The sequence below is a fragment of the Mus caroli genome, chromosome 12 (genome assembly GCF_900094665.2).
Source record: "Mus caroli chromosome 12, CAROLI_EIJ_v1.1, whole genome shotgun sequence".
Classification (NCBI taxonomy): Eukaryota; Metazoa; Chordata; class Mammalia; order Rodentia; family Muridae; genus Mus; species Mus caroli.
The window spans coordinates 29,221,136-29,237,600 of record NC_034581.1 but is presented as its reverse complement, the minus strand read 5'-3'; the positions used below and the strand labels follow the sequence as shown (position 1 = coordinate 29,237,600).

Below are 16,465 nucleotides of genomic sequence, written 5' to 3'. Positions count from 1 at the left end.
TTAAGGACACTGTGAAAATGTATCCCACATGTTGCTATATGCTCGGCCACCACCTTCTCTGCTCTGTGTGGTTCAGGAAACCATTTCCCTTTAATTTCAGAAGAATCTCTTCATCCTCCAGCCACTCTCTCCTAAGCAGCCACAAATTTTTGAGATCTGACAAGAATATATAATTGCCAAATGAAAGAATTTTCATTACTTGTAATGTCGTGCTTAGCACTCTTGCTACCTCTCTACCTAGGATTAAAAAGACAAGAAGGATAAATACTTTAATATTAGCCCCCTGAGACCACCGGTCAGGAATAAAATTTATTATATGCAAATAAAATTCACGCAGATAAGCAGGACTTGCTAGGACATTAGAAAGCTTTAAGATTACTTATTAACTAGATGCATCTCCAAACACCACTGCAACCTGCAGCAGCTTCACACTTGGTACTCACAATGGCTGGAGGAGCTACTGCTGTCTTTTTGATAAACCATGTAGTTCCAGCTGCTCCTTATCTGCTATGTAGAGCGTACTAGCCTGGACCTCACAGAAGCCTGCCTCTCTGGTTTCTGAGTGTTGGGATTAAAATAATTATGTGCCCTCCTTAAACCTGGCCTTTTATGTCTGTTTATATTTCCCTTTATGTTCAATCGTTTACACATAATACAGTAAAATATCTGAAAATTATCTTGGGATATTTACTGATATTTTACTTTTACAAAATGAGACTTTTCTAAAATCACTAAGAATTTAGTGATTTTAGACTAAACACTTCAACTGAACTAAATCACGCAGAGATTTAGAGCCTCCAGTACCACAACAGAAATGGTAATAATCTTTCGAAGGTGATTTCCACTTTAAAATCCCATCTGAAGTAGGATGTGGAGGCACACACCTTTAATTCCAGGACTCAGGAGGCAGAGGCAGAGGCAGGCCTCTGAGTTCAAGGCCAGCCTGGTCTACAAGGCAGGTTCTAGGACAGCCAGGGCTGCTACACAGAAACTCTGCCTCAAAAAACTAAAATGAAGTAAAATGAAATTCCATGCGAAAGACCACCTGTTGATAAATCTTGGACCCTTTAAAATGAAAAATTACTTACAATAGTTTACAAAAAAAAAAAAAAAAAAAAAAAAAAGGGACAAACTAGTATGTAAGCAAGTGGGACTCTNAAAAAAAAAAAAAAAAAAAAAAAGAACAGGGACAAACTAGTATGTAAGCAAGTGGGACTCTGAAACATTCAGATTACAGGGTTAAAAAAAAGTAAAAAGCAAAGAACCAAAACAAAACCACGGGAGTACTACGTCTAAATCGCTACACTCAAAACCATTACGATGTTCAAGTAAATACTAAACTTGAAAGCTAAAATTTAATCTGTTCTCGCGAGGGTCCTACTAGTCTGACATTTTACCTTTTAAGCGTCTTGGCTAACAAACTTAACTGAAGATCAGTGCAGTTCATTTCACAAAGTGTGTATGTGTGTTGGGGGTGGTGGCGGGCATTTCTTCATCACTCCTCTCTTGGCTAAGGTGCATATCAAATAGAATTAGTGCAAGAGTCAACTCAATAGGCACCTTAAAGCAATGTGCCATTTTACTCTCCCCACAAATTCTCCAGGGTTAGAACTCCAGTTCCTTTACCTCTTGGTGTTTCACTTTCCATTTCACAGAAATCACGTAGTTGATCCTGGAGAGCCAGAGCACACTGGCCTCTGCAACCAGGGGCCAGGCACGTGAATGATCCCTAGGTGCAAGGGAGTTGGAAATGCAACCCCACCGAGTGGGACAGCAGAATCAGACGCGGCTCCCGGGGCCGGGTTTATCCTCCGCGCTGGGACCACTGGCTGGGTGAGGGGCACACCGCCAGGACCTCTCCCCGAGCTCCCCGGGGCAGGACCGTACCTGCCGAGCCAGGGGCTGTTACCTAACCGGCCCGATCGTCCCATGGTCTCATCCAGTCCTCCCTGTCCCAGAGCCAAGGCCGCCGGCGGCTACGGTAGCTGCAGCGTGCGCCCATCCCGCCGAGCCTCCGGCCGCGCCCCCGCCGCGGCGTAGGCCCCGCCTCCGGCCCGCGCCTCCATCCTTCAGCCACCGCGTTGCGGCTCCTCCACCTGCCCCATCCCGCCGCCCCGACTCCCGCCGCCCCGGGCCCGGAGACCCCCCCATCGCAACCCCACCTTGTACGAGTCGGTGGCCAGCAGGATGTTGAACTCGGCTTCTGCCGCAGCATTCATCTCGGGCCGGAGCGGAGGCGCCGCGCCACGAGCTGCCCGGCGCGGCTGCGAGCAAGGAGAAAAATGGGCTTCGCTGCGCTCCGTTGCTTAAGTCACCGCTCGCTCGCAGGGGGGCGGGAGAGCAGGGAACGGAGCGCGGGGAGGGGCCGGGAGGGCGGGCAGGTCCGTGACGCGGCGGCCGAGGCTAGCGCGCTCCCCTGCCCAGCGCGCTCCGGCGGCTTTCCCGGCGGCTCCGCGCCCCGCCCATCCCGGGGACAAGGGGCGGGGCACGGCTGCGCGTGCGCAGCGCAGGGGCGGGGGGGGACTGAGGAGGACGTGAGGCACGCGCTCTGCCTCAGCTGCGCCCGCCCGGGGCCTAAAGCGGACCGTCACCCCAGCGCGTGACCTGGGCGCCTGCCTCTGAGGGGCGTGGTCTGCTGCAGGGGCGTGGCTTGGCGTTCCCAGCCTCGCCCCTCCTGCGGGGAGTCTCTTTGCCCGCCCCAACCCGGACCTTCCTCTTGTCCTACCCAGTCCCTGCTCGTCCTGAGAGTCTTGTTGGAGTCACGCCACCAGCTAAGGCCAAGGAGCCACCCACTGTCGTCTCCCTGTTCCCGCACGCGCTGAGTTACCTTTGTCTCCCGCTTGGACGATGGATGAAATCTTTGGTCCCCATCCGTCTTGTGGATCCTGATCCTCTAGATTTTCCTTTAAAATCAGAGGAGCTGTTTGCGGTCTGAGTTGCCCTGGCGCGTGGACTTGCTTTTCTCCCCGCTCTGTCTGTAGCTGAGCTCTTTGATCCTTTGAAGGCTGACTTTTCCTGGAGAAAAGCCTTTGCGTCTTAGGGAAAGGTTAAATTCAACCCTCTCAGACAAAGTAGGGACAAGACCAAATTGAATCTAATATTGTTGGGAAGTAAAAGGCATACAGCCAAGTCTTATACAGTTATACAGTGGATCTGTTTTTTTTTTTTTTTTCCTTTAAATCATTAAATCGTGGGGGAAAGAGCTAGTAACCTCCCAAATAAGCGAAGTGACGTCTGATGACGTCATCCAACTTCCATGAGCCTGTCCTCTTGTTCAGTTTTCACATACAGAGTTGCAAATTTGTTTTGCATAGAACTAAAATTCCCTTTGCATGTTTAATAGCATTTAAGAATTCTAAGATTTAGGTTTTGTTGTTGTTTTGTTTTTATGGAATACAAGTAGCAGGGGGAAAAAGGTATAACTAAAGTGGCACAGACTGCATCAAGCTTCCTTTTGCCTTTTACTTCTCAACAATGTTATATTCAGTTTGGTCTTGTCCCTTCATTGTCTGAGAGGGTTGCATTTAACCTTCCCCTTAAGACACAAAGGACGGTTGAGACTTTTCTCCAGGAAAAGTCAAACAGCTTTCAAAGGATCCAAGAGCTCAGTGACAGCATCAGTTCATCTACAATTGACCGCTATTTTAGGCTGTTTTATGCAGAAAAAAATTATTCTAATTACAAAGTAGTCTTTGTTCATGGTAGCGTTTTCTATAAACAAAATTTGATCTTGCAATCTTTGAGTTTTTTTCCCTGTATAAAAATGAAAAAGCCCAAAATGTAAAAATGCTAACATTGTAAGCATACTGACATTGCTAGATAAGTTCAAGAATAGGGTCTGCAGGAGTATTACTGGCTTAATCCCACAGCAATCTTTAGAGGAAAAGGTGACTATTGAAGTTCTTAGAGGTCTTAAAAGCCCCTCCCCCGCAAAGGCCTATATGCTAGTGTGGACTGACAAGAAGGAAGCAGATCAACTTTTAAGAGTTGGGGTCTGAGTAGAGGTAGTTCAATAATTGCAACACTTATCTCATTCCTTTTTCTTTCTCTTCGGATGTCAGGTGTCATGCCACCACAAGCACAAAGCAACAGGGTCGAGCAACTGTGAACTGAAACTGAGCCAGAATCAACATTTTTCCTCCTTCAGAGTTGATTTTATCAGGTATTTTGTCGAAGGGATGAAAGCTGACTTAACACACAAATCATGTTACTAATAGAAAACCACATTGCCAAAGGTAGAATTTGTCAAGTTTTCGCACAACTATTATCTTTAAACCAGGCTGGTTTTGAATGAATCGGGGTTTAGGACTGTGATATGCAATGATTCACCAGATATAAAACCAAGATTTCACTCAGAAATAATATCTACTGAAAGATAACTTGAAAGAAGAATGTAGTTGGCACCTTTAGTAGTGTGTCAAAGATCTAACAAACTGTTTCTCACGGATTCCCATATCACAAATAATAAATAACCAGATTCACGTAGGTCCTGTCTACTCTTTCAGAGCTCTGGATCACTCTATCCATCTAGAGGTCAGTCAGTCAGTCAGTCAGTCACCTTATGGGCCACAATAAGAATGGCTGTCCAAGTTCAATTAAAAAAAATTATATAAATGATCATGTCACTACTATCCTTGATATTTGCTATTGTAAGTTATTTTATTTTTAATATTATATTCATGGATAAATCATGATTTTATAAAATTATGAGGAACAATGAGTTATGTAACACATTGCAATATTATATGGGGTCCAGTTGTCATCATTACTTATAAATTTTGCTGACAGCTACTTGTCTAAGATTCTAAAGTCCAAATCAATGGCTGAGAAAATAAACCTGTTAGGATTATTAGAGGATGCCAAGATCTTTATAATTTAATACTTTCCTTAGTGAGCTATGTTCATCATGTATGCTCTAGCAGATGCCTGTTAGTGGTATCTAGAGAGACAATCTTAATTTTAATAATTATTTTAAGGGATATTAGAAAAAATATAACTTGCGCATAGACTCTGGTTTTCTTTAGGGATTTTTACTCAGGATGAATGTTCCCTGGCTTATATTTGACATGTGAAGGATATTCTTGAAGAAACTGAACGTGACGGGTTACATGTTCTATGACTACTAACTATATTAGAGTCTAGAAAAGGTAAAAACATGGCGAAAGAAAGCAGGTTCACTGCTGCACAGGCCGAGGTTAACGGAAGTAGATTCACTAGACTCTACCCTAAAATTTGTGAGTCATAAATTCTATGTCTCAGACTAAACTAAGAACACCTTCTGTTTTGAAATGATTCTGAATTCTGTCTCCTCTTCTTTTGTCCTGGGATTTTATGAATTCATTTTCATGTCTCCTTGTTTCCAGCTTAGTTTGCATGATTAGGCAATGAACACCATTCACCATTTTGCCCCGAACATATAAGATATTCTTGAATATTTATAATATCCCAATACCGAAAGAATGACTATTCCTGCTATTAAATAGAGATCAGGATAACAAGAAACTAATCCTAATTCAGTCAACCCAAAAGGAACATGTCAGCACCTTGCACAGACACCACGCTGTACACTGAAGCACTAAGGGTTTCAAAGGCAGACCTTCTATTCGCTTGAACTCTTTTACTTAGCAGCTATACAGTAGTTGGGGTTCACAGTGGAGGGAGACAGAATCAGAGGTACTTCATGATCCCTAGCAAGCTCAGCATTTGATTGTAAGATTAACATATAATTGCATGTGAATATAACCCTTCCCTGCAGGAACAACTTCTGAGGAACAATTAAGGCCTGGATATTGTTCATTTAATCAGTTTCTATGCTCTCTACTTTTCCAGATAAAAGACTTCCCACCAGTGAAACCATAAACTTCAGTAGTCTGGTTTTTGATCACTAAATCCTTGCTGTGTGTCTCACTCATTCCCCTCTCTGTATACTGGCTCTGGTTCTCAAGGCCTTTGCCACAGACCCCAATTTGCCCCATCTGACGTGCTATTTATTCTTACCACATGTGTTAGGTATTTGCCAATGGGGAAGTACCTTAGAGAAATAGTTATAGACGAGGAAACATCTATTTGGCTCATAGTTTCAGAGTTTGATCCATATTACTCAGTGTTGTCTTGTTTGGACTTGGAGTAGGGGAGGGAGTCATGGTGGAATGAGTGATAGGGAAAGGATCTCACTTCATGGAAGTCAAAAATGGAGGTGCTGAGGAGAGGGCGGGAATGGAGACACGGTATAGTCCCAGGAACACGCCCTGATTACCTTCTTCTAGCAAACATCCAAATCATAACATTTCTATCATCTCACCAAATAGTACCATCAGCTGACAAGCTCTCAACACATGAGCCAGAAGAGGGCAGTTCCTATTCAAACCATAAAATTCTACTTCTGGTCAAAGACTCCTCACCATCTGACGTATAAAATGCATTTAGTCCATCTTCAAGAATCCTTAATATCTTGAAACTTTAAGTCCAAGCTCTCTGCAGAGTTCAAAACAAAATGTTAGCTCTCAAGATACAGGGGTGAAGAGTAAGCATTCCCGCTCTGCAAAAGAGAAACGGGAACACAGGGATGAGGGATAGAAATGAAGCAAATCCGAAACACAGCAGGACACAAGTCAAATCCTAACTAGCATAACTTCATGTCTGACAACTGGGGCTGCATGCAGACAGGATGGAAACTCAGAGGCTTCGATAGCCATTTGTTTGAATATGGAATAAATTCTATTAAATAGTACAAGATTAAAAACCTTAGCTTTCATCAGTCCATGTTTATAAACATACCTATTTATATAGTTTGACATATACAGTAAATGTAAACTATATCTTTACTGTAAGTCTAATGAAGGCTAAGTTTTGACCACATCTGTTCCCAAGGTAACCAAATGTATAGGCCATGTGTCAGATATTACTTAGTTCTTCCTATAAGACTGAAGGCCTACAGACTATATAGAACAGATTGTATAGATTGATTACAATTTGTTTGTTTGTTTGTTCAATTGATTGTCAGGTACCTATCTTAGCCTACCTCTGTTATCAGATGTAATTCTCACTTGGGTTTCGTACCTAATCTTGCCTTGAAAGTCTCTGAAGACACATTTTGTTTTGTTTCCTTGTAAGTGAACAGGTAAGAGTCCTGAACTCACTCTTCAATGTTTGTCACTGACCTAAGGGGAAACAGTGTCAAACATGTTATAAGTACATATGCCCCAATTTATCTAACACAGTTTAAACCTTTTTAAAAAAATAACCGTTTCAACTATATGCTTTAATTAATTTATGTAAGCACAGTTAATCAAAGCAATTATATTTAAATATTAATAGTATGAAATTCTTTATCCTGGTTTACAAGACATTTCACATGGTATACATATGCAAAATAACTCATGGTTCCTCATAATTGCATAAATCATGATTTATCCATGAATATAATATTAAAATAAAATAACTTACAATAGCAAATATCAAGGATAGTAGTGACACGACCATCTATATAATGTTTTGTTTTGTTTTGTTTTTTACTAATTGAACTTGAACAGCCATTCTTATTGTAGCCCATAAGGTTTCTTTCTTGGGCTGGCTGTGCTCTGTGCCTGCAACTTTTCATGGAAATGTCCCATGTACCTAGCATCTTTCTATTATATCTTCAGTTTTACCCTTACAGTTTCACATGTCATCCTCACAGGACTGCCTGTGGGATCCCAACCAAAGGCTACATTGACTGACTTGTCAGGCTTGCCTTGGTGGAACCCTCTGGATCCTGCGATTGTTGCATTCTGCACACCTATAAAGCCAGCATCATGCAGACAACACCAAGGTCTGCCCCATGCTCTACTGCAGCTGGTTTCCTTTGACCACGGTAGCAGTAGCCTCCAAATACCTGGATACCTACGCAAGGTGAAGGGAATCCAGGGAAAATGACTTCCTAGCTGAGAAGTAAGTAGGGTACCCAGCGGTGCTGCTCTCAAGTGGAATCTTTTAAAATGATTTTTACCTTTTTATACCCTGGAGCTCAGGTTGAGATGATTCCCCGTTCCTGAGATGTTCACGATATAGTCCTATTGCCCCACTGCAGAATGTTTGGCTTCTTTATAATTTCACAGTTCCTTTAACAACCACATCTTCCTGTCCACAGCTTTGAATTTGTTCCCTTTCTTGAAAGAGTACATGTTTTAGAATATTTCTGTCCTGCATTAAGCTGCCTATTCTCAGTGTAGATGTTGCTTAAAAAGTATCAGTTGCAACAACATGAAAAATGTGAATGCTGGATTACCATGTAATTTCCTCTATTACATTAATATTGCATCATGCTTATGCTTATAAGTCTGACTACAGTATGGGCAAAATGTAGAGGAACTCCTTGTCACCATGTACCATGAGTGCCTCTAATTCAAATCCTAATGGATTTCTTATTTTCATATGAAGCTTTGTAAGCCTTTACTATTTGGCTCTTTTTAAGACCCTCAGTATTTAGGTCTCTTTAGTGCCAGATAGAGTGGTGCTTAAGCTTCTACTGCATGGTTAGGCTTTAAACTTTTCCAAATTCCTTCCCTAAACTAATTCCAATAGATTGTGAGCTGTCTTGGCAGTAGAAGTCACAGTGTTCAGCAGCCTTGGAGACCACGGAGGATGGATATTAGGGCTTCATTGAAACTATCTCCTCCTGGTCAAAAGAATGAAGTCTACCTCTGGACCTGGATGGAGACACGACATTCAGAACTGCTCCAAAATTCAAAATATTACCTGTGACGGTCTCTTTTCATAAGAATTAGCCTACCAGGACCTGCCAATCTCCTGTCCAAGAGACCATCCCACCCTACCCCAGAAAGGCTGATCCACCTAAATCCAGGCTAAGAAGTGGAAGAATAATTATTTCCTTAGTGAAGATACTATATGTATCTTCTGTAGAAGTCCTGCCCTGTGCAGGGGCTGGCAGTCACCTCAAGCAGCTCTGCAAAGCCTGATTTTTCCGAGTTTTTTCTGAGTCAGAAAATCTGAATCTTTCTTTTTTCTTCTTTTTCCAAAACATGGGCATGCTTTCTGGGATACCATGGTCCTTCTTGCTCTTTCTGTGAAGCTACCCCTACACTTTCACTATTAGGATGCTTACAGAAGGCGGGACTTTCTCTTTCTTTTCTTTGTCTCTGGCCTCCAACTGCCAAGATTTTCAGCTTTCCTGTCCTGTTGTTGTTGGTGTCCCCCCCCCCCACCTAAACTCTTATAGGTTGTTTTCTAGCTTTACTTTTGAATCTGGGTTTTATAAATGAGACTAAGGATCTACAAAAGGGAGTCCCAGATTTCCCTAGTAATATATGGGACCCAATGTGGGACTCCCTAAAGTTTCTGATAACAACAGCAATGATCCTATCATTTCTCTCTCTCTCTCTCTCTCTCTCTCTCTCCATATATATATATATATATATACATATAAATAATATATATAATATTTGTGTATATATATATATATATATAATATGTATGTGTGTATGTGTGTGTGTGTGCTAGTCATTCATTGCTACAGCTATATCATGTAGCAAATGCCTCAAAGAAACCACCTGATGAGAGCACCAACTTGGCTCATTGTTTGAGAGTTTTCAGTTCATGCTCACTTGCTTCACTCTGTGTTTCTTGGCCTTTGTCATGGTTGAAGGGCAAGGTAGAGCAAAGCTAGTCCCATATGAAAGATAGGAAGCAGAGAGAGGTTCGAGGAATGGATTGGGCACAAGATACAGGACAGGGATTTTTATAAACTACTGCTAGTGACTTGTCTCCTCTACATAAGCCCCATTTCATAGTTTCCAGGACCTCCCAACATTGTCCCAGCAGTTGTGGATCACACCTTTAGCACATAAGCCTCTGGGTACACTTAACACCACCTATCTTGGACTCAATCTTTTATATTATGGAGATCACCTCTTTCTGTTTTTTCTCAAAGCCCTCCAATCTTTCAACTTTACTGTAGAGCATTTTAAAGTAGGCAGGCTGTTATACACTAATAGAGAACACCACATAGGTATGAGCTAGCCATTCAAAGCAGACACATTATGCCATCTGGAAACCTGGTATCTGCCACATCCCTCACCCAAGCTTCTTTCCCCCATTTTGCTTAGCAGTTATTAAAAAAAAAATACCCTTCTCAAATCCTTACCTCAGACCATCCATCCCCTTCACTTGGAAGATGATATAGTAGCCTATAGTTTAAGTAAAACTAAGGCTATCAGGTACTAAATCCCTAAATATCTGTGAGAGCAGAGGTATAACCTACACACAGATCTGCTTCCAGAGGAAAGTGCAGTACCAGATACATATTAGGGGGTTGGTAAATGTTTACTAAATCAACAAAGATGGCCCTGTGGCACCTGGTACTGCTTACGCAGACCTGGCATCCCTTTTTATTCCTTTGCTCGCTTAAATACACAGTCCCTCTCCTACAGTCACACTCTGCTCAACCTAGTTATGATCTGTGTGGGAGGAACATTATGAGCTGGAGGTTTTCCATCTCTCCCTTCCTTCTTGTTCTACCTCTTGTTGCTTCTGGGTTTTCAAATGCCCACTTAGGGTAGAGTTATTATTTATTTATTTGTTTGTTTGTTTGTCTGTGTGTCCATTTATTTATTTATTTTTTTGACAGGGGAGGTTTAAAAACAGGACTTGTCTATGTAACAGCCTTGGATGTTCTGGAATTTGCTTTGTACACTTGATTGGCACAGAGATCAAGGCATTGCAGACAGGGGCTGCTGGGATCATGGAAGTGTGCTGCCACAGGAAGAGCAGAGATGAATCAGAGCCACTGGCAGTGGCTATGTAGTGAGAGAAAGAAGCCTTCATAGAAGCTACTGTCCACAGATGTCACTGCCGTGGACCTGCTGAATTCCAAAGACCCCACACACTTTCTTTTTCTCCTAGGCTCAGAAAAAGAGATTTAGTCCCAGATTAATCGCTCACTCCTTCACTTCACCTTAACTTGCCACCTCTTGTTGCTTCTGGGCTTTCAAATTCCCACTTAGGATAGAGTTTTTATCTATCTATCTATCTATCTATCTATCTATCTATCTATCTATCTATCTATGTGTTTGTTTGTTTGTTTATTTATTTATTTATTTATTTGACAGGGGAGGCTTAAAGACAGGGCTTGTCTATGTAACAGCCCTTGATGTTCTGGAACTTGCTTTGTAAACTAGATTGGCTTTGAACTCATAGACATATACTTACCTCTGCCTCAGTTTTTTTTTTTTTTTTTTTGACTGAGAATTATACATCTGAGCCACTGTACCTGAATAACTGGATAGCTAATGAGAGAGTGTCTGTTCAATAGATTTTTATGGCCACTGCATGAAAGCATTAAATATGCACTTAATTTCATATAGTATTATAGTAACGGGCATGTAAACAATCAATGCAACCAATTTAGCAAAATATTTGTTTTAGCTAGGGTTTCTATTACTGTGAAGAGGCACCATGACCATAGCAACTCTTATAAAGGAAAACAGTTAGGGCTGTCTTACAGTTCAGTTTAGTCCATTTGTCTGAGTCAGAGTTTCTGTTCCTGCACAAACATCATGACTGTAATGGCTAGTTTTGTGTTAACTTGACACGGGCTGGAGTTATCACAGAGAAAGGAGCCTCAGTTGGGGAAATGCCTCCCCGAGATCCAGCTGCAAGGCATTTTCTCAATTAGTGATCAAGAGGGGAGGTCCCCTTGTGGGTGGTGCCATCTCTGGGCTGGTAGTCTTGGTTCTATAAGAGAGCAGGCTGAGCAAGCCAAGGGAAGCAAGCCAGTAAAGAACATCCTTCCATGGCTTCTGCATTAGCTCCTGTTTTCTGACCTGCTTGAGTTCCAGTCCTGACTTCCTTTGGTAATGAACAGCAGTATGGAAGTGTAAGCTGAATAAACCCTTTCCTTCCCAACTTGCTTCTTGGTCATGATGTTTGTGCAGGAATAGAAACCTTGACTAAGACAATGACTATATATATCCATTCCAAAAGGGAGCATAGTAAGAAAATACTGGACCAAATGAGACATAAAACTAGTTGGGAAAACTCCGAACTCTGCATCTCCTTGTCTGATGTCAAAATGCTCTTTAAGTCTCCAACTCCCTTCAGCTTTGTTGACTGCAACACACTTTGTTCTCTTGGTCTGGTTCCACTTCCTGTTAGCACCTCTCCCTGGCAGGTATCCCATGCCTTTGACATCTTCAATATTTTGGGGTCTCCAAGGTGATCTAGGCTTCACCTTCACAGCTTCACACAGTGGCCCTTCTGGGCCTCCATGCAAGGTCAACCCTCATATCCCTGCTTGGTGGCTTGCTTTAGTAGTGATGAAAGATTTTATAAACCTCCCCCCCTTTTTTCTATCCTTGACACTAAAGCCAGAACCACGTGGCAGAAGCTACCACACTTTGCTGCTTGCTGGAGCTGAAATATCACCTTCTCATTCAATTTCATCTTCACCAGCTTTCTAGTTTTGATGGTTTCAATGCCTAAGCTTGACTGTCCTGGACCTCAGTCTCTAGACCCAAGCTAAAATTCTTCAATTTAGGGTAAGGCAGAATTTTTGGACAAGGGCTTCTGTCTTAGTTAACGTTGTATTGCTAACCATGACCATGACAACCCTTCTAAAGTAAAACTTTTAACTGAGGCTAATTAACAGTTCAGAGATTTAGTTCATTATCATCATGGTGGGATACATGGCAGCAACATGCAGGCAGTCATGGTGCTGGAGAAGGAGCTGAGAGTTCTACATCTGGATCTGCAGGCAGCAAAAGTGAATGCTACACTAGGCGTAGCTTAAGCTTCTGAGACCTCAAAGTCTGCCTCAGTGACACAGCTCCTCTAAGAAAGGCACACCCACTCCAATGAGGCCATGGATCTTAATAGAACCACTCCCAAAAGTTCTACATCCTTTCCAAACGGTGCTGCCAACTGGAAACATTTGTCTAAGTCTTTGGGGTCATTTCACATGCAAACGACTACACAAGTCCTAAAAGTTACCTCTCAACTGTTCATCAATGTGGTATGTACAGAGTAGAATGTGGGCATTAAAAAACAAGCATGGACCCCCTAGCAGTGGACAAAGGAACACCTTGCTGGTGGCGATGCTTCTACATGAGTCAGAGGCAGAGCAGATGGCAGTCCTTTGTTCACCCTAGCCTGATGCCTGGCTTGGTGGCCAAAGCTGTTTTATGCCTAGGACACATAAAAATCAAATCAAATCAAATCAAATCCAGACAGTGTGCAGTGTCAAAAGGAGTAAGGCAGAGACCTACATTCCTCCAAGTCATTTGGTGCAGACCAGAAAAGATGCCCACAGACCGGCCCTGTGTCCCACAGCATGGGCTGACCATAGACACACAGAGCACCCTTTACCACCAAGTAGTGCAGCAGCAAAGGAGGAGGAAGACACAGACCTTCAGAACATCACAGACCTGCCCTCTTGCATTTGGCACTGGTAGGATATAGGACAGAAGATATCACCTAGGGACTGGCTGTTCCACTGTCTGGCAATCCTGCAGTAAGAGCCACCACAATGTGCAAGTATGTGGTGGTCAGATGAGAGCGAAAGAATAGGGGAGGAGCTTGAGCCTTGTGAAGAGATATGGAACTGGAGACTCGAGGGTAGAGAGGAGTAACCTGTTGTGAGTGGCTAGCCCGGCCATTTGGGACCATGGTGAGGACCCGGTCTGAGCTGCCAATAAGGGCTGTGCCTTGATCCATGGCTATGTAGTGGCAAAGGTCAGTGTCGATGTCTGTGGCTCATATTACTTCTAGAGACCATGGGGATATCCTTGGTCAGGGCTGGGGACTGTGTGGATGTCCAGGGGCTGTGCAGAACTGGCCTCACCCCTCACTGGCTGCAGCCCTCTGGAGATCTGGCTTCACCTCTCACCTGCGGCAGCACTACGAGAGCAGACCCTGCACCTTGCCTGGACAAGGGATCTTGAGTGAAGCAGCCCTGAGTGTGAGAGTAACGGTGAGCTGGTCTCACCACAACTCTGCTGTAGGATGGTATGAATGTAAGAGGTGCTTCCCGTCCCCACTTCACCACCTGTGGCAGTCTGGAGAGCTGGCCCTGGGGTGGTGAGAAGGGGTGAGCTGGCCCTGCCCCTTGCCAGCTGACCAGCACAGCTACCACCAACGCCCACATCCAGAGCTCTGAATTGACTAGTCCTGCTGATCCAAAGCTGCAGAATTTCTATGACACAGGGCAACAACAGGATTACTAGGAGGAGTCCTGGTGAGAATCCAGTATTGATGGCATCACAGAAGTCAGAAACCTCAAACCAAACCAATGACTCACTGTCATGAACACTTGCAAGTGACGATGTGTGGACAGAGAGCTGTACTGAGGGACACACTGTGGCATACTACAGCTTCCACAGTGAGGTATTTTTCTATGCTTTTTGATTGCTTATGTGTTTGTATGTTTCATGTTTTTTGGAGGGGGAGGTTGAGTGAAGGGTGAATATGCTGGGATGGGAGATGAGAGGGACTGGGGTGGATGAAGTGAAACGCACAAAGGGATGAAGTGAAACGCACAAAGAATCAATAAAAGTTTTTTTTTAATCCTAAGAGAAAACAAAAACAAAAAGAGCAAGAGTTCAGTGTTCATTGAAGTCCATGTAGGAAATAATGTGGCTTGGACTAAGGGAGTGTCATTGGGAAGAGTGAAAGGGGATCAGAGGTATTTGGAAGCAGAGGAAACAGGACATGTTGAGAAGGGAGATGTGTGTGGTGGAGGAATGGGAGGTTTGTGGAGGAATATCTGCAGGGGGGGTGATGATTCTCAGGCTCTGGCTTTCAATATTGCATGGCTCCCTTAAGAGAGTTACGGACGACATAATTAGAGGAGCTAGTCAGAAGTTTAGATTGTGCAGTGTGAGCTTGAGGTTCCCACTAGACAGTTGTGAGACCGCCTCTTGCCTTAGAGAGTTTTAGATGGTTTTCTGGATTTTGTCGTTCTCTGCCTGATGTCTAAATGGGTACCCAACCTTCAAAGTGTCTAGATTAATACTCAGGAGTAAGTCTGCACTCCATTCTTCAGTCTCACTTCTGAAATGTCTTGGCCTTTGGTTTCTTCGGTAGTGCTTGTAACTCAGTTTCTCCAGCTCCCTTCTGTCTGGTGCTGACAATATGGTAGTTCCTCCCCATGTTTCTGAAATCATAGGATACGCTGGGATAAGTCTATACAAACCAAGCTTTGGGGGATAGGCCAATGGGCTTCTTTCAGATGAATGACTTCTGGAGAAATTTATCACATGCAATTTTCTTTGCTATTGTCCATTTATTGGGGAATTATACACAGAGAAATTTTTTTTTTTTAGAAAACAAATACTAAATATTCACTTAAATAGGGTGTTTATTATTGTTATTTTCTATGTTGTAAATAGGGTTAGGCTGTACATTAGTTGGTAGGGTGCTTGCCTAACATGCATAAACCCTGAGTATGAACCCAGCACTACACAGATGCATAGTGGTGCTTGTCCGTAATCCCAGGACTTTGGAGGCAACTGTAGGAGGATCAGGCGTTCAAAGCCACTGTCTTAGGGTCTTATTGTTATGAAGAAACACTATAACCATGACAACTTTTATAAAGGAAAACATTTATTGGGGATGACTGACATTTCAGAGGTTTAGTCCCTTATTGTCATGGTGGAAAGTATGGTGGCACACAGACCAACATGGTGTTAGAAAGGTAGCTGAAAATTCTATATCTCTAGCTGTCTCATGTGAGGCTATGCCAGTGCCTGGCAAATACAGAAGTAGATGCTCACAGTCACCTATAGGATGGAACACAGGGCCCCCAATGGAGGAGCTAGGGAAAGCACCCAAGGAGCTGAAGGGGTCTGCAACCCTATAGGTGGAACAACAATATGAACTAACCTGTACCCCCAGAGCTCATGTCTCTAGCTGCATATGTAGCAGAAGATGGCCTAGTCAGCCATCATTGGGAAGAGAGGCCCCTTGGTATTGCAAACTTTATATGGCCCAGTACAGGGGAACGCCAGGGCCAAAAAGTGGGAGTGGGTAGGTAGGGGAGCAGGGCAGGGGGAGGGTATAGGGAACTTTTGGGATAGCATTTGAAATGTAAATAAAGAAAATATCTAATAAAAAGAAAGAAAATTCTATATCTCGATCCACAAACAGCAGGAAAAGACTGAGTGACTAGGCCTTACTTGAGCTTCTAAAACCTCAAAGCCTACTCCCAAAGTGACATACTTCTTCCAACAAGGCCACACCTCCTTTAATAAGGCCAAACCTCCTAATGTGCTACTCCCTATGGGCCAAGCATTCAAACACATGAGTCTATGGGGGCCATTCCTAGTCAAACCACTACAGCTGTCTTTGGCTACTTTAGGAGTTCCAGGTTTGCCTGGGATACACGCGGCTCTGCCAAATAAGTAAGTAAGTAAGTGTAGTGGCTATTCCTGGTTGTCAACTTGACTATATTTGGAATGAACTACAATCCAGAATT

General features: G+C 43.2%; 1 protein-coding gene across 2 annotated transcripts in view; it reads right to left on the bottom strand.

The window, feature by feature from the left end:
- The window catches only part of Nampt (nicotinamide phosphoribosyltransferase), a 34,260-nt gene extending 31,806 nt beyond the window's left edge, over nucleotides 1-2,454 (bottom strand). Inside the window, exons 1-2 of one of the 2 annotated variants that reach the window (XM_029484514.1) lie at nucleotides 1,888-1,946; nucleotides 1,627-1,729 (exon numbers count right to left, since the gene is read on the bottom strand). In XM_029484514.1, coding sequence (XP_029340374.1) covers nucleotides 1,627-1,729; nucleotides 1,888-1,931 — 147 coding nt within the window. In that variant the 5' untranslated portion in view covers nucleotides 1,932-1,946. Of the gene's footprint in view, nucleotides 1-1,626; nucleotides 1,730-1,887; nucleotides 1,947-2,162 lie in introns of those variants that run through there. The other variant, XM_021179359.2, reaches the window with a different exon arrangement.
- Between the last annotated feature and the right edge of the window lie 14,011 nt (nucleotides 2,455-16,465).